This window comes from Ceratotherium simum, chromosome 9, assembly GCF_057802395.1.
Source record: "Ceratotherium simum simum isolate JZ-2026a chromosome 9, ASM5780239v1, whole genome shotgun sequence".
In the NCBI taxonomy this organism is placed as follows: Eukaryota; Metazoa; Chordata; class Mammalia; order Perissodactyla; family Rhinocerotidae; genus Ceratotherium; species Ceratotherium simum.
Window position 1 is genome coordinate 64,433,637 of NC_141908.1, and position 24,397 is coordinate 64,458,033.

At 37.1% G+C, this 24,397-nt stretch overlaps 1 protein-coding gene across 2 annotated transcripts in view; it reads left to right on the top strand.

The window, feature by feature from the left end:
• Positions 1 to 24,397, top strand: part of ITGAV (integrin subunit alpha V) — a 94,090-nt gene that overhangs the window by 65,770 nt on the left and 3,923 nt on the right. For both annotated transcript variants that reach the window (XM_014784671.2, XM_004426711.3), the window contains exons 18-29: positions 927 to 1,064; positions 5,320 to 5,387; positions 6,050 to 6,197; positions 6,732 to 6,824; positions 8,662 to 8,741; positions 9,115 to 9,195; positions 9,679 to 9,784; positions 10,400 to 10,558; positions 11,386 to 11,499; positions 23,280 to 23,393; positions 23,494 to 23,601; positions 24,186 to 24,308. In XM_014784671.2, coding sequence (XP_014640157.1) covers positions 927 to 1,064; positions 5,320 to 5,387; positions 6,050 to 6,197; positions 6,732 to 6,824; positions 8,662 to 8,741; positions 9,115 to 9,195; positions 9,679 to 9,784; positions 10,400 to 10,558; positions 11,386 to 11,499; positions 23,280 to 23,393; positions 23,494 to 23,601; positions 24,186 to 24,308 — 1,332 coding nt within the window. The remainder of the gene's footprint in view (positions 1 to 926; positions 1,065 to 5,319; positions 5,388 to 6,049; positions 6,198 to 6,731; positions 6,825 to 8,661; positions 8,742 to 9,114; positions 9,196 to 9,678; positions 9,785 to 10,399; positions 10,559 to 11,385; positions 11,500 to 23,279; positions 23,394 to 23,493; positions 23,602 to 24,185; positions 24,309 to 24,397) is intronic.

Here is a 24,397-nt window from a genome sequence, read left to right on the forward strand (position 1 = left end):
CAAGACAAATAGCTCAAGTTATAACTACGAAGAAGTACCATCTTACATTCAAAGAAAGTCTGCCAATACCTGTTGATTGGTCAATATGTGAATTAATGAGAATTCTTTCACATTGCTGATGGCAGTGTAAGTTGTTATGAAGATTTTGGAAAATAATATGGTATTATCTTACAGAGCTGACAAATCTACTTGCCACTATGTAGAAAAATAATCATTACAACACTTTTTTTTTGTAATGGCAAAAACCAAAAGCCCAAAACAATCCAGATAACCTTTGACAGGAGAATGGATAAATAAGTTGTGGGTTTATTATATGATGAAATGTTACTCAACAGTAAAAATTAACCTCAGCTACACACAACAGCACGGATGAATCTTAGCAAGAGGGTCGGACAGAAAGCAAATCACAGAAGAATACATATCATCTCATTTTTAAATAAAGAAAAAAGGAAAAGCAAACTGAAGAACCTATTGTTTAGGGACATATGCAATATAATGAAACTATAGAAAGCAAGCAAGAGAATGGTGAACTTAAAATTCACGACAGTGGTTTCCTCTGAGAAGGAAGGCAGAGTGCTGTAGAGAGGAAGGAGCACGTGGGTAGCTTACCTGATATCGGTAATGTTCTAGTTATTATATTGGATGTGTGTTTGAGTGCTCACTTTATTAACGTGCCTCGTATATTTTTGTGTGAATCAAAAATTACATTATAAAACAAAAATTGGTTAAGGGTTCTCACTGGATCATGATAATCTTTTTGCATACTCTATTCTTATTCTTACAGAACTGTAGTTTTTTGGAGAGTTTTGGTAGAATTGGATCAAGGATGAATACAGCTGGCTTTGTATTGTGCACTTATGAATTTCTCCAGATACTTTGATGTCATAGATGATGTCATCGTTAATTCGAAGCTTTTCCATTTCTAGGATGAATCTGAATTTAGAGACAAACTCACTCCGATTACTATTTTTATGGAGTATCGGTTGGATTACAGAACGGCTGCTGATGCAACAGGCTTGCAACCCATTCTTAACCAGTTCACTCCTGCCAACATTAGTCGACAGGTACTGTACTTTCTCAATTTAAAGTCTTACAGTTCATATTTTTAAATATCATAAGAGATTGCTTTTATAATGTTGGGTTTTTAGTCAAAGAAGTCAGGGGAAGGAATCTGAATTTTCAGGTGAGAGATATTTAAAGCCACCCAGAACTTAGTGATATAGAGAGAAAGACAGGGTCACATTTCATATACATAAATAGTAAAATAATTCAAGGCAAACAACAAAGTGCCAGTGTAGTTACATAGTATTTTAGTATTTTGCTAAACAAGTTTTATATCTATGTTATCTTTGATTTACATTTTAATTATAAAAAATAGTATATGTACACACATATATGCATAGGTATATAGTACACAAATCATTCTTTTCATAAAAGCAAAACAACATAAAATTTCATGAAGACGATACTATAATATTTTTGGAAAATTCTATGTAAAACCTATGTATTCAAATGTTAGTGTATTTCCTTTCTCTTCTTTTTTATTACATATTCATATTTTTAAGTTAATATTTCTGCTCTTATAGAATGCTTTACCCTAAATTTAGGTTGTTGTTTCTTTTGTCTAACTTGCTAAGATCTCATAAATGCTTATATATATATATATATATATATATATATATATATATATATATATATGTAATTTGAGAAGACTATATTTGGCAGCAGCATAAGGCAAATTATATTTTAGTCTTTTGTAATTTTTATAAACAATTTATTTCATATTTCATTTTGCACATGAATAGTGTATGTGCCACTTTCTACCACCCATTAATATGGAACTTGTAAATACAGTTCTGTTAGTTCATTTTTTATTATTTTTTATTTTTAGTGGATATACAATATGATGTTGACTAATAATAATACAACATCTGAGCCTCTTAGGGTCTGTCATTCAATTTTATATTTTTTAAATAGCTAATTGTTACTCATCCCTTTACATTAGGTGTTTTGATATTGGGCTTATGATTATTTTTTCTTTATAATTTTAGAATTTTTTCAAAATCATTTATTAGTGTTAATATTACTTTTGATTAACTTACTGAGAGCACCAATCTCTTTAATACCAATACAATTTTAAAGCCATCTAATCAAATAGGTTAACTTTTGAACCTCCTTTGTGGGAAATAATAACTTCAGTAACATTTGGCTTCCTTTTTTTCCCCGCTTGTTCTCATTCTTCATTAACTGAATCTTTTTTTGTTTCTTTTGTGTCCTACATTTGTTTCAACAATGATATTATTTACTTTTAGGCATCTTTCCTTCTGCATTCTTAGCTTTATTATTTACTCTCACTTCTATGTTGGTTACCTACCCACTATTCTTATTATTCTTCCTAAAATGGATTCTTCATTTCACTAGTCATATTATAAACTTTTTTACTGCACTTTCTATAAAGTACTGCTTCCAATAGAAATATACAATGTGAGCCATGTTTGTAATTTTAAATTTACTAGTCAGCAGCATTTTTAAAAAAGGTAGAAAACAGGTGAAATTAATTTTAATAATATATCTGGATTAGTTTGCTAGGACTGCCATGACAAGGTAACACAGAATGGGTGGCTTAAACAATAGAAATCTATTTTCTTACAGTTCTGGAGGCTTGAAGTCTGAAGTCAAGGGGTCGCAGAGTTGGTTTCTTCTGAGACCTCTCTCATTGGCTTGTAGATGGCCATCTTTTCCCTGTGTCTTCACATGGTCTTCCCTTTGTGTGTCTGTCTCCTAATCTCCTTATAAAGCACCACTCATATTGGATTAGGGCCCACCCTAATGAAGTCATTTTCACTTAATCACCTCTTTAAAGACCGTATCTCCAAATAAAGTTGCATTCTGAGGTATAGGGGGCTTAGGACTTCAACATATGAGGGAACACAAATCAGTCCATAACAATATCCTAAATATTATCATTTCAACATATAATCAGTTTAAAAATTATCAGTGAAATATTTTACATTCTGTTTTTTACTGTCTTCAACATTCAGAGTGTATTATTATGCACTTACAGCATATCTCAATTCAGATTAAAGTTAAATAAAATCTATAAACCAATTTCTCAGTCACATTAGGCACATTTCAAGTGTTCAGAAGCCCCATGGGGCTCCCTAGTGGCTACTGCATTGGACAGGGCAGCTAGTCTAGGGTTTCCCTTTCTGCACCCCAATCCTTGGGAGTAGAGATTTAGTGCTTTCTGTGGAAAGAGTGGTCTTTTTTCTTGCCCTCCATTTATTCTTTCAAATATGTTTTCAGTTCTTACTCTGTGCAAGATATTAAGTATAACTGTAGAGATTTAATTCTTTGTGAATGGAAGACATTGCTCCATGCTTTTCCATTTCTGAAAATATCTTTCCTGATAGCATATTTTAATACTTAGCTGCACCAATGCTGGCCCGGTCCCTTTTCTTCAACATAGTGTGGTAGTTAGCCAACTATCCCTTTACCACAGTTTTATTAATATTTCAGACATACTTCTCATTCCAGACTTCAGATACTCATCATTCTAACTGGGACTGTTAATACACACCATTTCACTAGTTAATTTATTATCTTTAAAATCCACTCTTTTTTTCTGAACTGATTTATCAGTGATTATATTTGGTGTGACTTATGGAATCATCACAAAGTTCTCCTAGTAGTCCTGACCTTTTTTTTTCCCTTCTTGAAGCACATGGCAACTGCTTCTGTCTAGGTCGTTAAATTAATTCATGTACATTGTTGGGTTTCATCCCAATTTAATTGAGAGTTAAGATCTCTATCATATAATTTTATTCTGGGTAGCTGCATATCCCTTGTGACTTGGAAGCATACAGTTATCATCTTTTTTTGTGTGTGTGTGAGGAAGATCATCCCTGAGCTAACTCCATGCCAATCCTCCTCTTTTTGCTGAGGAAGACCGGCCCTGAGCTAACATCTGCTGCCAATCCTCCTCCTTTTTTCCCCCTTTCTCTCCCCAAAGCCCCAGTAGATAGTTGTATGTGATAGTTGCACATCCTTCTAGTTGCTGTATGTGGGACGCGGCCTCAGCATGGCCAGACAAGCCGTGCATCGGTGCGCGCCCGGGATCCGAACCCAGGCCGCCAGTAGTGAGCGCGTGCACTTAACCGCTAAGCCGCAGGGCTGGCCCCAATCATCTTTTTTTTAAAGGAAGCTTTTCATTATTTTTCCCCTTTAAAATCTTTTTCTTTCTTCTTTTTGCCTGCCTCTGGGCCTGAAGCCTTTGGATATTATCAATAGACAAGCCAAGAGTGGCTTTATCTTTTTTCTTTTCCTCTTTTCTTAATTTTATTTATTTATTTATTTATTTTTGGTGAGCAAAATTGGCCCTGAGCTAACATCTGTGCCAGTCTTCCTCTATTTTGTATGTGGGGCGCTGCCACAGCATGGCTCGTTGAGTGGTGTATAGGTCAGCACCCGGGATCCAAACCCACGAACTCCAGGCCGCTGAGGCAGAATGCGCGAACTTAACCACTACACCACTGGGCCGGCCCCTGTTCTTAATTTTTATATTCCTTCTTTCACATCCTGCCCTGCTTCTTCTGTTACCTCCCACAATTTCTCTCTTGTGGGTTTTCCATACTGCTCCAACTGGCACACTCTCATGGCCCGATAAGAGGGAGAAAGTTCGGATTTTTGCTTATTTCAGCTCTCCTGGATTGGCTAACTTTAATTCTTCCAGTTCCTTTTCCTTCATCTCTTTCCAAACTGCCATGCATATGCTGGCCTCATTCTGTCCAGTTTCTGTTCCCTTTGGTCTGCCTGTCTGAATTGCTTCTCTATACCTACAGCTCATTATTCTTTTACACTCGGCAGCCACGTTTCCATGATGTTGGCAGAGGCATCGTCTGTAAGCAGAAACCCTACAAGGGAGTTTATCTTGCCCAAGATCACACAACTTAGCTAGCAGCAGCAGAAGCTGATCCCTCATTTCTTGACTCTTACTTTCTTTTCTATATGACACTTCATTCCAAAATCATAACAGCTAATTTGAGATATAACTAAAAAGTTTCAACTAATGGTATTATATCCTGTGAATCTTTTCCTTCCTTTTCATTCTCGATTGGCTTCACTGACCTGTTTAAAAATAAGCAACCATGATCCCTTTTGCATTCAGGTATGCAAACAAGTTGATGCGTGTATATAATATAAATATGTGTGTGTTTGTGTATATGTATATTCACATACATCCACATATATATTGATATATACTGTATGTGTATCCTGTACTATTTTTTCATGTAAAAAAAATAAAATGTTTTTTCGTAGGCTCATATTCTGCTTGACTGTGGTGAAGACAATGTCTGTAAACCCAAACTGGAAGTTTCTGTACATAGGTAAGTTTTGCTCCAAACAGTAAATAGTATAATAAGAAATTTAAATGGAACAGCACAGTTTTCTATTCAAAATAATAATATATTTTAATGAGAATAAGTTATATAGAAGGATAAGGTACTATTTATATAATTGTAAAACAATATTGAATTTTAAAAAAAAGTGCACTATTTTCGCTGTTCGCCTAGGTTGACAGTTCTGTTTCCATTCAGCATTGAGTAGTAGTGTCACATAGTAACATTACACTCCTTTAAAGATACACTTCCTTGTAGATATACTCTTTAACTAAAGGAATCTGATTACACTTTATATGGTATATAAATTATAAAGAATATTGTGAGAATCATGACAAATGATTCATTCAGCTTTTAGAAAAAAATCAGGGAATTAATAGTACTTACTAAGATATAAAATTACTTCGTAATAGATATGAACGATAGTCGTATACTAGTGGCATCAGTGTTTTCTTTTACTGAGAGGAGCCTTGGATTTGCACCCAGTGTGCTATTTTCAGTTTTCTATTGGGCTGTGAAGTAGTCTTAAAATATCTTGAGACACTGTTGAACGTGTCAGTGCTGTCTGTGTATTTATCTCTTATTTCTTTGAACAGTCATGCTCTCCCGTGCAGTCTTTTTTCATTGTCTAGATTTGTATTAACTTGCAGTGATCAAAAGAAGATCTGTATTGGGGACGACAACCCTCTGACATTGATTGTTAAAGCTCAGAATCAAGGAGAAGGTGCCTATGAAGCTGAGCTCATCATTTCCATCCCACCGCAGGCTGATTTCATCGGGGTTGTCCGCAACAGCGAAGTAAGCAAGCTGCCTCTTTAACAATCGAAATGCATTGTAGGTCTCATTAACATTAATGAGCTACTCCCCTATTTAGTGTTGTACAAGCTTAGCCATTCTACCTAAGGCTAAATTGCTAGACGGTGGAGTGCCTATCTTACGTAATTCCTTTCAAGCCTAATACTTTTTGCATAATGCATTGATATGACATTTTTAGAATTGCCAGCGAAGTGTCCCTGAAACAAGGTCAGAAGGATAAAGTGTCTGAGCCTATCCATCAAATAATTTGTGAGGGGGAAATATGGTTATGTCACTAAATCCTGTGGGGATCTTTCAGAAACACTTTTACATTTATATGTGGCAATTGTACACAATTCTGGCTTCTCCCGGATCCCCTGTTTGCTCAAATAGATGTATTTGCTTTGTAAAACAAGAAACATAAATATCCAACTGCATGCTCTTGTCTAGGAACTTTACAGTCTTATGGCTTCTGCCTTTTTTTTTTTGGTCCTTAATTTATTTCCTTTCAATCCCTTTTTTTTTTGTCTGTCGAAGACCTTAGCAAGACTGTCCTGTGCATTTAAGACAGAAAACCAAACCCGCCAAGTGGTATGTGACCTTGGAAACCCAATGAAGGCTGGAACTCAAGTAAGACATTTTAATTAAATGGATTTTTTTTCTTTTAAAGCAAATAGCATATTTTTCTGTGGGTTTTCCCATAGTAATTTTTTTAATAAACACTTCAAAATAGTGTCTTGAAATTGGTTTTGATTTAGAATGTAATGATGAGCAGACTTGGGTTTAGTTTTGACTCGGATACTAAAACAGTGGGTTGTGCTGTTACACTGTGTTCAACAAGCTCCTCCTTCCACCGCCTTCAATTTGGTAAATGGATGAGAACATGGTTTAAACTAAGGACTGAATTGTAACTTTGTTATTTTAAACTAGCGCTTTAATGAATCCTCAAAGCTACTCTGACAAATACCAAGACTGTCCTTAGTTGAGGTAGAATTATCTCGTTAACTTGAAACCTGTGTGGTGCTCCCAAGCAGGATCAAAGAGCACTCCCCTTCAGGTGGTGGGGAAGGGAGCCCAGGAGCTTGAGAAGAAGCACTCAGTGGGTCACTTCCCAGATCCTCTAAAAACTGAACAAAATATACCTTGTAGAATTCCTAGTATCAAGGAAAAATGGCAGTATATTTTGTGTTACTTTTTCAATAGAATTGAATTTAATAGCACATATTGGTAATTTGAAGATCTGTGATAATATGGGGCTAAATATTCTATATTTACCCTTAAACAACATCTCTCCTATTAGGTGTTGTTTAAGGGTACAAACCTGCAACTAGTATTAAATAGTTTAGTCCTAGAGATCTAATGCACAGCATAGTGAATATAGACAACAGTATTCAATATTCACAGTATTAAAATCATCAGACTTCTTAAGAGACTAGGTTTTAATTATTCAAAGCACAAAAATGAAGTGTTAATTATGTGACATGTTAGGTGCTAACTATGGCTACAATGGCAATCATATTACACTTTATAAATGTATCAAATCAACATGTTATACACCTTAAATTTCCACACTGTTATATGTCAAATATATTTCAATTAAAATAAGTAAATATTCCGTATTTCTTTAAGTATATTTTCTATTAAAAGTCATTATTATGTCTAGATGTATGGTCTCTTAGGGAAGAGGGCTTGAACTAAGTATCCTGAATTGCATGTTTTCACATATATTCAACACAGTATTTCATTAACAAGAGAACATGCTTTTTATTTTTTCATATCCTCACTCTCTCTAGCTTTCCCACTCACAGCTCATTCAGTATAGATAATTTCAGGTTATTTCAGATGTCCAGCTCCAGGCTATGTAAAGTGGGAGGCCGTTTGATGAAGTCCCCCCAAAGTGCCATTTTTATGTGTCATTTATATGATGCCCAAGAAGCCTGCTTTCTCTTCCCTTGTAGCTCAGTTGTTCTCTTTAAATAACAATCTTCTGCCTGCAGAAGTTGGGATGTTCAGTGTTGGTAGAGTTGTGAGAGATGTGGAGAAATTCTGGTTCTGGCCGTACTTGTGCCTTTATTAACCAAGTTCTCTCTCTCGTAAACCGTCCATTTCTTCCTTCTTGCTCCATTATCACAAGTTCAGTTGTTAGCTTCCTGTGACCAAATAATTGTGCATACTTGTACTTTCATTCGATCAACAAACATTTACTTTTGCATTTTTTAGAAAGATAGTTAATATTATACAGAGATATAATTCATAATTGCTCTTACCTAGGCTCCATTATGGATTGGCCCAAGTATCATAAATAAAAGAGATTTGATAGATCAGATTTAATTATCTTTGTTAGAGTACTTTCAGTTTTATTGTAAGCTCAGAAAATCCCTATTTTTAGAACAATCTTTTTTTATTTGAAATTTCACCACTTAGACCTTGTTTTAACTAACATTGCCATCTTTTCCTCCCCCTTCAGCTCTTAGCTGGTCTTCGTTTCAGTGTGCACCAGCAGTCAGAGATGGATACTTCTGTGAAGTTCGATTTACAGATCCAAAGGTATGAAAACAACTCTTTTCAGTTTAGAATGACTATTGAGGAAATATTATTTGTTATATTATGTAATGTACTTTAAATATTATGTAATCGAATAGAATAAAATTTAAGTACCTGATGATACCATTTTTTAATCAATAGTTATAAGAATAACTTTGTCAGTTTTGAGTTTGTAAAACAAAACTAAAAATTAAGAAGTAAAACTTGATCATCTTTTTGGAATTAAATGCTAATGAAAATCTATTTTGATTTTTAAGTGTTTCATTTCTTTGTTGCTTTTAATTTGTTCATTTTTAGTTTTACTGCATGTACCTCTGTATGATTTTGATGATGATTATGCTCAGTTCAGTCTTAAATATATTTTTTTCTTTTCCAGCTCCAATCTTTTTGACAAAGTAAGCCCAGTTGTATCTTACAAAGTTGACCTTGCTGTTTTAGCTGCTGTTGAGATAAGAGGGTCAGTATGATTACCCAGTTGAGTATCTCATTCTCGTGATTTGAACTACTTAAAAAAGTAGTTACTTTTTAAAAGTAACTATTAGGCCCCTAGCTTGTTTTGTATAGTAGGCACTCCATGTTGAGTGGTGGTTTTACTTGAGCTGCAGCTGCCGTAGAAGAAGGTCTAGGTGTGTTCCAAAGCTCCCAATATTCGTTTGGTAGTCCTCTGGAAATAAACCAGACGTGGCAACAGCAGGCACAAAATAGATTTATTGAACTTGTACACAAACTGACTTATCAATTCACCTGTTACATTAGAGTCAGTAAAGCATTGTGTGTGTGTCTGTGCATGTACATATGCATGTCTAGTTTTTTTTTCTCTCTTAAATGTATGTTTTTTTAATAGTTCTGATTTTATCCATTTGGATACAGGGTGCTTTTGAAAATGAACTGACCATATCATTTTGATATTCATGGTAGGTTTTCTTTGGTCATTGTTTAGAGTCTCAAGTCCTGATCATATCTTTCTTCCGATTCCGAATTGGGAGCACAAGGAGAACCCTGAGACTGAAGAAGACGTCGGGCCGGTGGTCCAGCACATCTACGAGGTTTGCATGGTTGGATGTAACTGATACCTGGCAGAGAGCCAACAGAGAAAGGAACAGATAGACTATTTTTTAAAAACAAGTCTATTTAATTTTTATATAAACTCTGCATAGTTTTAGTTTGTACCAGAGATTTCTTTGAATTTTTTCCCGGTTCATAAGTTCATTTTTATTAGGTAAGTATTTCAAGTGGTGAAAGCAGTTTATACAAATTGTTGTTTAAAACCAGTTAGTTCTACTTGAATGAAAGCAATAGGTCATTGAGGATTTTCCCATGGACATTTTGCAGTTTTGACTAAAAATTAAAAGTGCCTATAGCAGATCATCAAAATTTCGTTTCTGTAGGAAGAAAATTTTCTATGTCATTCTTTCATCAATAACTTTTTTATATTTTCCTCTTTTGTTTATATTTTCATCCTGACACATCCTGCCCTACACTAAAGGCAGATGTTGCGTTTGATCTCTTTTGCATAATGATGATCATGTTGTAGTTAGAGTTACTATGGAAACTCTGCTGTTATTCAAATACTGTTGCTAGTGATCTGTAAAGTTGATGTAGGGGAAGGATTATAGAATCGATTTCTGCCCAAAATATTTACATTTTCTTCCCTTCATTAGCTGAGAAACAATGGTCCAAGTTCATTCAGCAAGGCAATGCTAAATCTTCAGTGGCCTTACAAATACAACAATAACACCTTGCTGTACATCCTTCAATATGATATTGATGGGCCAATGAACTGCACCTCAGATATGGAGATCAACCCTTTGAGAATTAAGGTAATGTCTTTAACAGCAGCTTTTCAGTATGATGATATTTTATTGCTTTTCTTTCTAAACCTATAAAAGAAATATATGAAATAAAACAACTATTCTCATCCACAAACCCACTCTGCAAAAATATTTTAGTTCATAACCAGTACACTAAGGATTAAATTGTTTATTTGTAAAATGAGTAAGGATTAATTCTGTGAGGTCCTAGTGAACCATGTATTTAGGAAGTGTTTAGTGAGCCTCAGGAGGTATTCTTAAGTGACTCAGTTTGACTTTAGTTCCATTGTATTGTCATTTATCCACTATAATATTGTGTCGAGGATGTTTGTTGTTGGAATTTTTGTCTTTGGGATAAGATACAACATTTTACTGCTGGCTCTCTTGACTTAAATGACCTAGAAAAAGGTCATTTTATGGGATTCTGTATACTTTTGGATATAGTCATCTCCTTCTTACCACATATGTTTCAATAAGAAGCTGTTGCACAGTTTGGACTAAGGAAAGTTAAAACAAAAAATATACTCATGATTGACACTCATCACAGATGTATACTGTGAAATTTCAGGCTGTCTCTGTGTATTTTATCAGTTTCCCCTCTAGCTATGCAAGGGGAGAAAATCATGGCTAGGCAGAGGTAACTTTTTTCTGCGTATTAAGGACTCTAATCTTTATTTTCTGTGCTTACTTTTCACCATATATATTAAGTGGTGAATTTTCTGTCATACCAAATTTTCGGTCACTGTGTTTTAATCACATACAACAGTTGATGCTAAAATGTCAATGTAAAATGTTTTCCATGATTATTTACCACCAGTTTATTGATATAATCCTAGATCTCAAATTCGCAAGGAACTGAAAAGAATGACACAGTTGCTGGGCAGGGTGACCGGAACCATCTCATCACTAAGCGGGATCTCACCCTCACTGAAGGAGATGTTCACACTTTGGTAAGCGCCATCTCAACAACAAGCACTTTAAACATTTAAAAATAAGTGATTATAGAACCGATGCCAAAGAACATTTCAAAAATAACAACAGCTGTGCTTGAAAGAACTACGTATATTTTTATACCATCCAGTCCGCTTACTTTCCTTGTTCCTAGTCAAATTAACGCCACATTTTCTTCAAATGATCTATCTTTATGTATTGCTAATAAAAAATTTTATGTTCCAACTTATTTTTCTCACTGCACTCCTTTAACTAACATTTCTCTTGGCCTCACCCTAATCTTTGAGGCTTTAGTGTAATACTGCAGGAAAAACTCAGAAGGCCTTACCAAAAATATATTACAAAAATGGTTATTAGCATTATGGTTAACTTTTGTTGAGTCAGCCTATGTAATGACTATAATATTATAACAGGGCTTATCATTTAAGTGTTTGAAATTTAACAGATCTGCAAACCATCACCTAGCAGAGAACCTGGTATAGTGTTTATGTTCATTGGCAATCACCAGTTACCTTCACATCACAGCAAATTCCATGGTCCTTCTTAGTTCTCATCCAATTCAACTGCTCAGTGATTTTTGGCACAATTAATCACTTCCTCCTTCGTGAAGCACTTATCATTCACTTCTAGGACACTACTCTCTTCTGATTCTCAGCTTACCATAACTGACCACTTCTTCTTAATCTCCATTTCCAGACCTTTAAACTCAATAGAGTATTCCAAGGCTCAGATCTCAAATTTCTTGTCTGCTCCACCTACATTCATTCATTAGATCTGTGCTGTCCAATATTGTAGATACCTGCCGCATTTCAGTAGTATGTGGCTAGTGGCTCTGCTTTGGGAAGTGCAGATATCTCCATATTGATGATTTCCATCATTGTAGGAAGTTCTGTTGGACAGTGCTGCACTAGATGATCTTATTCACTCTCATGGCTGTAAATGCCACCTCTGTGTAGATGACTTTGATGTATATATCCAACCTGATCTTCTACATTGAACTCTAGTCTCCATTATCCAACTGCCTACTAGAATTCCTCTTAACTATCTAATAGGAATCTTAAGCTTAATTCTAAGAACATACCCTTGAGTTTTCCCAACTGTGCTCTTTCTACAGGGTTCCACATTTCTGTAAGTATCAACTCCATTCTCTGTCCAAAACCGGGCGTCATGCTTGACTCCTGTTTTTCTCTCAGACCTTATGTTCTTAATATCAGCAATCTCTATCAATATCTTTCTTTTTTTTTTTTTTAGATTTTATTTATTTATTTATTTTCCCCTCCAAGCCCCAGTAGATAGTTGTATGGCATAGCTGCACATCCTTCTAGTTGCTGTATGTGGGACGCGGCCTCAGCATGGCCGGAGAAGTGGTGTGTCGGTGCGCGCCCGGAATCTGAACCCGGGCCGCCAGCAGCAGAGCGCGCGCACTTAACCACTAAGCCATGGGGCCAGCCCAATATCTACTTTCAAAATATCCAGAATCTGGCCCTTTCTCACCAGCTCCATCACTGCCACAACCTAACCCAGGCCTACTTCCTCTCTCACTTGGACTATTGCCAAACCTCTAGTTGCACTCCATATAGCCATCCTTTTCCCACTACAGTTTATTTGCCATGTAGAAGCCATAGTGATCCTTTTAAATATAGGTCAGGTCAGGTCACTCCAGTGCCTTCCCATCTAACTCAGAGAAAGCCAGAGCCTGCAAAGCCTTTAAGCCCATCACGATCTTGGCCTTTCCACTTCTCTGCCTGCATCTCCCCTCCTCACTCTGCGCCTCCCATTTTGGGCCCCTTGCTTTTCATTGAACAGACAGCCCCAAGCATGTTTCTACCTCTAGACTTTGAAAATTGCTGTCCCATCTGCCTGGAATGCTCTTTGTCCAGATAGCCCTGTGGCTTACTTCCCCGTCTCCTTCTGGTGTCCATAAATGGCAGATTATGACAGGACTTCCTTGATCAACCTGTGTGAAATAGAAATTACTTTCTCCCCTCACCCTGCTTTCGATCCTGTACTCTTTATCCTCCTACAGAATTACATTTTTTAAAAAATTGAGATAAAACTTATATAACATAAAATTCACCATTCTAACCATTTTAAAATATACAATTTAGTGATTTTTAGTATATTCACATTGTGCAACCACCACCATTATCTAATTCCAAAACATTTTCATCATTTCAAAAGCAAACTGTATCCGTTGAGCAGTCACTACCTGTTCTTCCCTATCACTAGTCCCTGGCAACCGCTAATCTGCTTTCTGTCTCTAAGGATTTGTCTATTCTGGACATTTCATATAAATGAAATCATATAATATGTGGTCTTTTGTGTTTGGCTTCTTTGACTTAGCATCATGTTTTTCGGGTTCATCATGTTGTAGCGTGTCTTTGTACTTCAGTCATTTTATGGCTGAATAATAGTCCATTCTATGGATATACCAAATTTTGTTTATCTGTTCATCAGTTGATGAACATTTGGGTTGTTTCCACTTTTTGTCTATTTTGAATAGTGCCACTGTGAACATCCATGCACAAGTTTTTTGTGTGAACATATGTTTTGATTTCTCTTGGGAATAAACCTAGGAGTGCAATTACTGGGTCATATGGGAACTCTGTTTAACTTTTAAAGAATTGCCAAACTGTTTTCCAAAGTGGTTGCACCATTTTACATTCCCAACCAGCAATGTATGAGGGTTCCAATTTCTCCACATCCTTTCCATCATTTGCTATTGGCTTTGTTTAAAAAAAAAAAATTTTTTTATAGTCATCTTCATCAGTGTGAAGTAGTATCTCATTGTGCTTTTGTTTATATTTCCCTAGTGACTAAGGATGTTGAGCATCTTTCTATTTGTTTTTTTTTTTTTTTTTTTGTTGTTGTTGTTTATTGCAGTAACATTGGTTTATAACCTTGGAAAAATTTCAGGTGTACATCATTGTACTTCTATTTCTGCATAGATTACATCATGTTCACCACCAAAATACTAATTACAACCCATCACCACACACATGTACCCAATTATCCCTTTCACCCTCCTCCCTCCCCCCTTCCTCTCTGGTAACCACCAATCCAATCTCTGTCCCTATGTGTTTGTTTATTGTTGTTATTATCTACTACTTAATGAAGGAAATCATACGGTATTTGACCTTCTCCCTCTGACTTATTTCACTTTGCATCATGCCCTCAATGTCCATCCATGTTGTCACAAATGGCTGGATTTCATCGTTTCTTATGGCTGAGTAGTATTCCATTGTGTATATATACCACAGCTTTTTTATCCATTCGTCCCTTGATGGGCACTTAGGTTGCTTCCAAGTCTTGGCTATCGTGAATAAGGCTGCAGTGAACACAGGGGTGCATGTACCTTTGCAAATTGGTGTTTTCAAGTTCTTTGGATAAATACCCAACAGTGGAATAGCTGGATCATATGGTAGTTCTATCCTTGAGTTTTTGAGGAATCTCCATACTGTTTTCCATAGTGGCTGCACCAGTTTGCACTCCCACCAGCAGTGTATGAGAGTTCCCTTCTCTCCACAACCTCTCCAACACATGTTGTTTCCTGTCTTGTTAATTATAGCCATTCTGACGGGCATGAGGTGATATCTCATTGTAGTTTTGATTTGCATTTCCCTGATAGTTAGTGATTTTGAACATCTTTTCATGTGTCTGTTGGCCATCTGTATATCTTCTTTGGAGAAATGTCTGTTCAGGTCTTTTGCCCATTTTTAATTGGGTTGGTAGTTTTCTTGTTGTTGAGATGCATGAGTTCTTTATATATTTTGGAGATTAAGCCCTTATCAGATGTATGGTTTGCAAATATCTTCTCCCAATTGTTAGGTTGTCTTTTCGTTTTGTTGATGGTTTCCTTTGCTGTGCAGAAGCTTTTTAGTTTGATGTAGTCCCATTTGTTTATTTTTCTATTGTTTCTCTTGCCCGGTCAGATGTGGTGTTTGAAAAGATGTTGCTAAGACTGATGTCGAAGAGCGTACTGCCTATGTTTTCTTCTAGAACTTTCACAGTTTCAGGTCTTACATTCAAGTCTTTAATCCATTTGGAGTTAATTTTTGTGTATGGTGTAAGGTAAGAGTCTACTTTCATTTTTGCATATGGCTATCCAGTTTTCCCAACACCATTTGTTGAAGAGACTTTCTTTTCCCCATTGTATGTTCTTGGCTCCTTTGTCAAAGATTAGCTGTCCATAGATGTGTGGGTTTATTTCTGGGCTTTCGATTCTATTCCATTGATCTGTGTGTCTGTTTTTGTGCCAGTACCATGCTGTTTTGGTTACTATAGCTTTGTAGTATATTTTGAAATCAGGGAGTGTGATACCTCCAGCTTTGTTCTTTTTCTCAGGATTCCTTTAGCTATTCGGGTCTTTTGTTGTTCCATATAAATTTTAGGATGCTTTGTTCTATTTCTGTGAAAAATGTTGTTGGAACTTTGATAGGGATTGCATTGAATCTATAGATGGCTTTAGGAAGTATGGACATCTTAACTATGTTAATTCTTCCAATCCAAGAGCACGGAATATCTTTCCATTTCTTTGTGTCTTCTTCAATTTCTTTCAGAAATGTTTTATAGTTTTCGTGTACAGATCTTTCACCTCTTTGGTTAAGTTTATTCCTAGGTATTTTATTCTTTTTGTTGCAATTGTAAATGGGATGGTATTCTTAATTTCTCTTTCTGCTACTTCGTTGTTAGTGTACAGAAATGCAACTGATTTTTGTATGTTGATTTTGTATCCTGCAACTTTACCATATTCGTTTATTTCTTCTAAAAAGTTTTCTGGTGGATTCTTTAGGGTTTTCTATATATAAAATCATGTCATCTGCAAATAGTGACAGTTTCACTTCTTCCTTTCCAATTTGGATCCCTTTTATTTCTTTCTCTTGCCTGATTGCTCTGGCTAGGACTTCCAATACTATGTTAAATAGGAGTGGTGACAGTGGGCATCCTTGTCTGGTTCCTGTTCTTAGAGGGATAGCTTTCAGTTTTTCACCATTGAGGATGATATTAGCTGTGGGTTTCTCATATATGGTCTTTATTATGTTGAGGTACTTTCCTTCTATACCCATTTTATTCAGAGTTTTTATCATAAATGGATGCTGGATCTTGTCAAATGCTTTCTCTGCATCTATTGAGATGATCATGTGATTTTTGTTCTTCATTTTATTAATGTGGTGTATTACGTTGATTGATTTGCGAATGTTAAACCATCCCTGCATCCCTGGAATAAATCCCACTTGATCATAGTGTATAATCTTTTAACGTATTGTTGTATGCGATTTGCTAGTATTTTGTTGAGGATTTTCGCATCGATGTTCATCAGTGATATTGGCCTGTAATTTTCTTTTTTGTGTTGTCCTTGTCTGGTTTTGGTATCAGGGTAATGTCAGCTTCAGAGAATGAGTTAGGAGCTTCCCCCTCCTCAATTTTTGGAAGAGTTTGAGAAGGATAGGTATTAAGTCTTCTTTGAATGTTTGGTAGAATTCACCAGGGAAGCCGTCTGGTCCTGGACTTTTATTTTTGGGGAGGTTTTTGATTACTGTTTCAATCTCCTTACTGGTGATTGGTCTATTCAAATTCTCTACTTCTTCTTGATCCAGTTTTGGAAGGTTGTATGATTCTAAGAATTTATCCATTTCTTCCAGATTGTCGAATTGGTTGGCATATAGTTTTTCATAGTATTCTCTTATAATCTTTTGTATTTCTGAGGTGTCTGTTGTAACCTCTCCTCTTTCATTTCTGATTTTACTTATTTCTGCCTTCTCTCTTTTTTCTTGGTGAGTCTAGCTAAAGGTTTGTCTATTTTGTTGATCTTTTCAAAGAACCAGCTCTTGGTTTTATTAATTTTTCTATTGTTTTTTGGTCTCTATTTCATTTATTTCTGCTCTGATTTTTATTATTTCCCTTCTTCTACTGATTTTGGGCTTTGTTTGTTCTTCTTTTTCCAGTTCCTTTAGGTGCATTGTTAGATTGTTTATTTGAGATTTTTCTTGTTTGTTGAGATAGGCCTGTATTGCTATAAACTTCCCTCTTAGAACCGCTTTGCTGTATCCCATAAATTCTGGCATGTCGTATTTTCATTTTCATTTGTCTCCAGGTATTTTTTGATTTCTTCTTTGATTTCTTCATTAACCCAGTCGTTGTTCAGTAGCATTTTGTTTAATCTCCATATATTTGTGGCTTTTCTGATTTTCTTCCTATAGTTGATTTCTAGTTTCATACCTTTGTGGTCAGAAAAGATGCTTGGTATTATTTCAATCTTCTTAAATTTATGGAGACTTGTTTTGTGGCCTAATATGTGATCAATCCTGGAGAACGTTCCATGTGCATTTGAAAAGAACGTGTATTCTTCGGTTTTTGGATGGAATGCTCTGTATATATCTACTAGGTCCATCTGTTCTAGTGTGTCGTTTAAGGCCAATGTTTCCTTATTGATCTTCTGTTTGGATGATCTATCCGTTGGTGTAAGTGGAGTGTTAAAGTCCCCTACTATTATTGTGTTACTGTCTATTTCTGTTTTTATGTCTGTTAATAATTGCTTTATATATTTAGGTGCACCTACATTGGAGTGCGTAGATATTTACAAGTGTTATATCCTCTTGTTGGATTGTTCCCTTGATCATTATGTAATGCCCTTCTTTGTCTCGTTTTACAGTTTTTGTTTTAAAGTCTATTTTGTCTGATATGAGTACTGCTACCCCAGCTTTCTTTTCATTGCCATTTGCGTGGAGTATCTTTTTCCATCCCTTCACTTTCAGTTTGTGAGTGTCTTTAGGTCTGAAGTGTGTCTCTTGTATGCAGCATATATATGGGTCTTGTTTTTTTATCCAGTCAGCCACCCTATGCCTTTTAATTGGAGCATTTAGTCCATTGACGTTTAAAGTAGCTATTGATAAGTATGTACTTACTGCCATTTTTTAACTTTTTTTTTCCTCAGTGTTTTAGTAGTCCTTCTCTGTTCCTTACTTCTTCTATACAGAATTGATGGTCACTTTAGTTTGACCTCTGTCTAAAGCTGTACTCTTTAACTCCCCTCCTCCCTCCTTTTATGTTTTTGATATCATATCCAACCTCTTTTTGTGCATTTGTATCCATTACGTTCTAATCGTGGAAATAGATAATTTTTCCTATTTGTGGTCTTCTCTTTTCCCCTTAAATCAGTCCCTTTAACATTTCTTGTAACACTGGTTTCTTGGTGACAAACTCCTTTAATTTTTGCTTATCTGGGAAAATTTTGATCTCTCCTTCCATTTTGAACGATAACCTTGCTGGGTAGAGTATTCTTGGCTATAAGTTTTTTCCTTTTAGCACTTTAAATATATCATGCCATTCTCTTCTAGCCTGTAAGGTTTCTGCTGAGAAGTCAGCTGATAGCCTTATGGGGTTTCCTTTGTATGTAACTTGACATTCTCTTGCGGCTTTTAGGATTCTCTCTTTATCTTTAATTCTGGACATTTTGATTATGATGTGTCTTGGTGTGGGCCTCTTTGGGTTTATCTTGTTTGGGGCTCTCTGTGCCTCCTGTACCTGGATGTCTGTTTCCTTCCTTAGGTTAGGGAAGTTTTCATCTATTATTTCTTGAAATAGATTCTCTGCCCCCTTGTCTCGCTCTTCTCCTTCCGGGACACCTATAACACGGATGTTAGTGTGCTTGATGTTGTCCCAGAGGTCCCTTAGACTGTCCTCACTCTTTTTAATTCTTTTCTCTTTTACCTGTTCACCTTGGGTAATTTCTTCTAGTCTTTCTTCCAGCTCACAGATCCGTTCTTCTGTATCCTCTACTCTGCTTTTGAGTCCCTCTAATGAGTTTTTCATTTCCAGTATTGTATTCTTCATTTCTGATTGGTTCTTTTTATCTCTTCCATTTCTTTGTTGACATTCTCACTGAGTCCATCTATTCTTCTCCCCAGATCAGTGAGCATCCTTAACACTCTTAGTTTGAACTCTCTGTCAGGTAGGTTGCTCATTTCTGTTTCACTAAGTTCCTTTTCTGGGGTTTTGTCCTGTTCCCTTACTTGGAATGTATTCTTTTGCCTCTTCATTTTGCCTCTTTCCCTGTGCTTGTGTCTACGTATTAGGTAGGTCAGCTACGTCTCCTGCTCTTGGATAGGTGACCTTATGTAAGTGATGGCTTAGGAGGCTTCCAGTGTGCTTCCCTCAGTTCTCAATGTTCCAGGGTTGACCCCTATGTGGGCTACGTGTATCCTTCTGCTGTGGCCTGTTTGCTCTCCCTGTAGGCGCCCAGGGAGGCTGAGTTATGCTCCTGGCCAGCTGTTGTAATGCTCAGCTGCTTGTAGTTGTTGTGGGCCCTTCAGTCTCTTTATCAGCTGTGGGGAGCCCCAGCACAGTTGGCTGCAAGTTCTAATACCACATTTGTGTTGCAGTATTTCTTTTAAGTGAGTAGGCCCCCACCGTGGCAGGTTGTTAGGCTCAGGGCCTTACAATTGCTGTAAGCCTCTAGCCTATTAGGTCTCTTGTCAGCTCTCTGAGGATTGCAGCTGGGTGGGGCTGGCCTCAGGCACAGGAGCACCCAATTGTTTCAGGTTTTGGAAGGTGGAGCAAACCTCCTATGTGGGTCTTTGAGAAGTACAAGTCTTCTGTGGCTGAGAAGCCCTGCCGCCCACAGGTCCACACACACAGTCAACACAGTCCTGCCCCGTGTGAGAGCCCCGACCTCCCCAAGTGGACCCAGTCTCTCCACGGCGGGAGCCCCACACACTCTGCCACCGCCCCACACTCTCCACCCGCTCCTTGTGCACACCCTGCCCCGCTCAAGTCAGCTCAGTTGCCAGGCTGCAGAGAATCCAGTCACCAATCTATGCAGGCCCACACGTTGCCTGAGGGCTTGTTGTTGGGTGGGGCTAGTCTCTAGGGTGGGCTGCCTGCCCTGGCTGAGCTGGATTAAATCGGTGGTCTAGCGGGTGGAGCAGACCCTGGGCTAGCAGGTCTCAGGGAGAACTCCAATGGCGTCTGTGTCAGCACGCTCACAACAGGCCACAACAATGGCCGCCGCCAATGTCCCAGTCCCTGGAGAGGTCTCACCCCTCACCGAGATGCACTCAGGGCCTATTAGGTGAGTCTCTTGTCACCGAAGCACTGTGCACCTTTCTTTCTGGTGATTTTAGGATGCTTTCTGGAACCGGTGAGTTTGTGCGCGGGCCCTTTAAGAGCCAGTTTTAGTTTCTTTGTGAACCGGGTTTTCTGGGGGTGCTCCCCAATGCTTTAGTAGCAGGCAAAGTCAGATATTATGCTGCTGGTCTCAATTGTGCTGGGTCCACAAAATGCCCACAGCGGGGGCGCTCCCCGGCTCAGGGCCCCGCGCCTCCAGGGAGGGTGCATACCTGTGAGCTGCTCCCGGCGGCCGTGAAGCTGGCGGCTTGTGAAGGCGGCGTTTTTCCTCTCCAGAAGGGAGTCTCTGCCTCTTCTACTCCAGTTAGGATTGTCCGTTGTTGCAGGAGTTCCTGTTATCCAGTTTTCAGTTCTGTCTCAGGGGTAATTTTTCCACGAGTAGTTGTAAATTGGCTGTGTCCAAGGGAGGAGGTGAGTTCAGAGACTGCCTACGCCGCCATCTTGACCGACTTATTTCCATCTTTCTATTTGTATATCTTCTTTTGAGAAATGTCTATTCAAATCCTTTGCCCATTTTTAAATTGGGTTGTTTGCCTTTTATTGTTGAGTCATAAAGAGTTCTTTATATATTCTGGATACTACCCTTATCAGAGCTATGATTGCACATATTTTCTCTCATTCTGTAAGTTGTCTTTTTACTTTCTTGATTGTATCGTTTGATGCAAACAGTTTTTAAATTTGAAGAAGTCCAAATTTCTTTTCTCAAGTTTCTTTTTTGTTGCTTATATTTTTGCTGTCATATTTGAGAAACCATCACCTAACCCAAGGTCCTGAAGATTTACACCTAAGTTTTCTGGTTTTCTAAGTTTTATATTTTTACGTCTTACATTTACATCTCTGGTCCACATTGAGTTAATTTCTGTATATGTTGTGAAGGAGGGGTCTAGATTCTGTCTTTTGCATGTGGCTATCCAGTTGTCGCAGCATTGTGTGTTGAAAAGACTGTCTTTTCCCCTTAAATGGTCTTGGCAGCCTTGTTGAAAATGAATTGACCATAAATGTATGGATTTATTTCTGGACTTTCACTTCTATTCCATTGATCCATACATGTATCCTTATACCAGTACCAAATTGTTTTGATTATCATAGCTCTACAGTATGTTTTGAAATTAGAAAATATTAGTCTTTTAACATTTTCTTCTTTTTCAAAATTGTTTTGGCTATTAGGGGTCCCTTGCAATTACATGTGAATTTTAGGATCAGCTTGTCCATTTCTAGAAAAAAGATAGTTGAAATTTTGATAGTGATTTTATGGATCTGTCTATCAATTTGCAAGTACTGCCATCTTAACAATATTAAGTCTTTCAGTCCTTGGATATGAGATATCTTTCTGTGTATGTAGGTCTTTAATTTCTTGCAAAAATATTTTGTAGTTTTCAGTGTATAAGTCTTGCACTTCCTTGGTTAAATTATTTCTACATATTTTATTCTTTTTGGATGCTATTTTAAATGGGGAATTGTTTTCTTAATTTAATTTTCAGCTTTTTCGTTGCTAATGTATAGAAATACAACGCATATTCGTATTTTTGTATTGATTTTTGTATTCTGCACATTTTTTGTGCTTGCTTATTAGCTCTAGTAGTTCTATTGGGGATTCTTTAGTGTTTTCTGTATATAAGATCCTGTCATCTGCGAATAGAGATAGCTTTACTTCTTGCCTTCCAATCTTGACCCCTTTTATTTAATTTTTTTTCCTTGCTTAATTGTACTGGCTAGAAAATTATGAACAATGTTGAATAGAAGTGTTGTGAGTGGGCATTGTTTTCTTGTTTCTGATCTTAGGAGGAAGGCATCCATTTTTTTTACCATCAAGTATGATGTTAGCTGTGGGCTTTTCATAGATGCCCTTTATCAGGTCAAGGAAGCTCACTTCTATTCCTGGTCAGCAACTGGAGGTGCCACTTAACTGGATAGCATTGTTGTGAGGTGTATGCATCTGACGTGTCTAATGCAGTTTGACCAGCACGTAGAAGGTGGTGAATATTTGTTACCTCTGATTGCCTGCCTTCAAGTTCCTGATAAGAACACTGAATGTAACAAAGACCATCAGCGTACACTTGATTTCTACAGGTCTGACATGGAATAACTGTTAAAGATTCAGTCTGTTTCTTTGTCTTTTCCACAGACAAATTGTGATCTGATTTTTGTGTCTTACTAAAATCACCATGCTCTCTGGGGCCGGCCCCGTGGCGTAGCGGTTAAGTGCACGTGCTCCGCTGTTGGCGGCCCGGGTTCGGATCCTGGGCAGGCACTGACGCACCACTTGTCAGGCCATGCTGGGGCGGCGTCCCACATAAAGTGGAGGAAGATCGGCACGGATGTTAGCTCAGGGCTGATCTTCCTCACAAAAAAAAAAAATCACCATGCTCTGGTTTACCTAAAGAATGTTGAGTTCTAGCCATAAAAATAAATCTTTTAATATTATAGATCTTTTCCTTCTGTAACAAATCACATTAAAACCAACCCCTTCATAACAAAAAGCATTCATAGACTCAACTGTTAGCCTGTCCATTTTAAGCCTTATTCCTATAAGGCAAAAGAATCTGGATCATCTCTTTAGCTGTCAGATAAAACAAGTAAAATGTATAATTTTCATATGTTGAAGAGACGAGAGAATGACCTTTTCTTGTAAGTAAATAATTTGTTTTGGCAGGGTTGTGGAATTGCAGAATGCTTGAAGATTGTCTGCCAGGTTGGGCGGCTAGACAGAGGAAAGAGTGCCATCCTGTATGTGAGGTCTCTGCTGTGGACCGAGACCTTTATGAATGTAAGTGCACAGATGCGGCATTCAGCAAACTTCTCCATTTTTTCAAAGAAATGAAAAAGGCCTGTCATCAGGAAATCATTTCATTGTTATTTCTGTACAGAAGGAAAACCAGAATCATTCATATTCTCTGAAGTCGTCTGCTTCATTTAATGTCATAGAGTTTCCTTATAAGAACCTTCCAATTGAGGATATCTTCAACTCCACATTAGTAAGTCACTGATCTGGGGAAATGGAATAAATGCACTTAGTTCAATGCCATAGATATTTTTATTTTATTTTAAATAATGGCAGTTAAGCTATTTTGATAATTTTACGTAATTAAGAGTTGTTTATAGGATTATGACCTAGTTTAATATTATTATTTTACTCTTCCACCTCAGAGTTATTAAAGCTTTACTTTAGTATCTTGTATTATGTAAGAGATTGTTAGCATATACTAACTCTCATAGGGGGAAATTTGGGAAATTTCTCCTCCCAAAGTTAACAAGTTGGAAATTAACTGCAATAAGTGAAAGCACTTTAAAGATCTTTAATTTGATGATTAAAAATGGGACCAACACATCATAAACTGGATAGGATTATTTAAAAATCATTTCAGAAGCAGTCAGAAGTTAACCTGTTTGGGAGAGTTTTATGTGTATATGTGCACGCTACCAATACCAAATAAATTATCATACACAAGAAAAGAAAAGAATGTGAGTACCATTAAAATAAAATATAGTAGGCATTCAGATATTTGTTGAATAAGTCAGTGAACTCTTTTCAAAACTCAAACTTGTTTTCCCCCAACAGGTCACCACTGATGTCACCTGGGGCATTCAGCCAGCACCCATGCCCGTGCCTGTGTGGGTGATCATTTTAGCAGTTCTTGCAGGGTTGTTGTTACTGGCTGTTTTGGTATTTGTAATGTACAGGGTAAGTAAGGGACTAGGCAGAGAGGGAGGGAAGGGAAGCAGAAGAATAGAGGAAGGGAGGAAAGGAAGAAGGAGGAAGGGAAGGGAAGG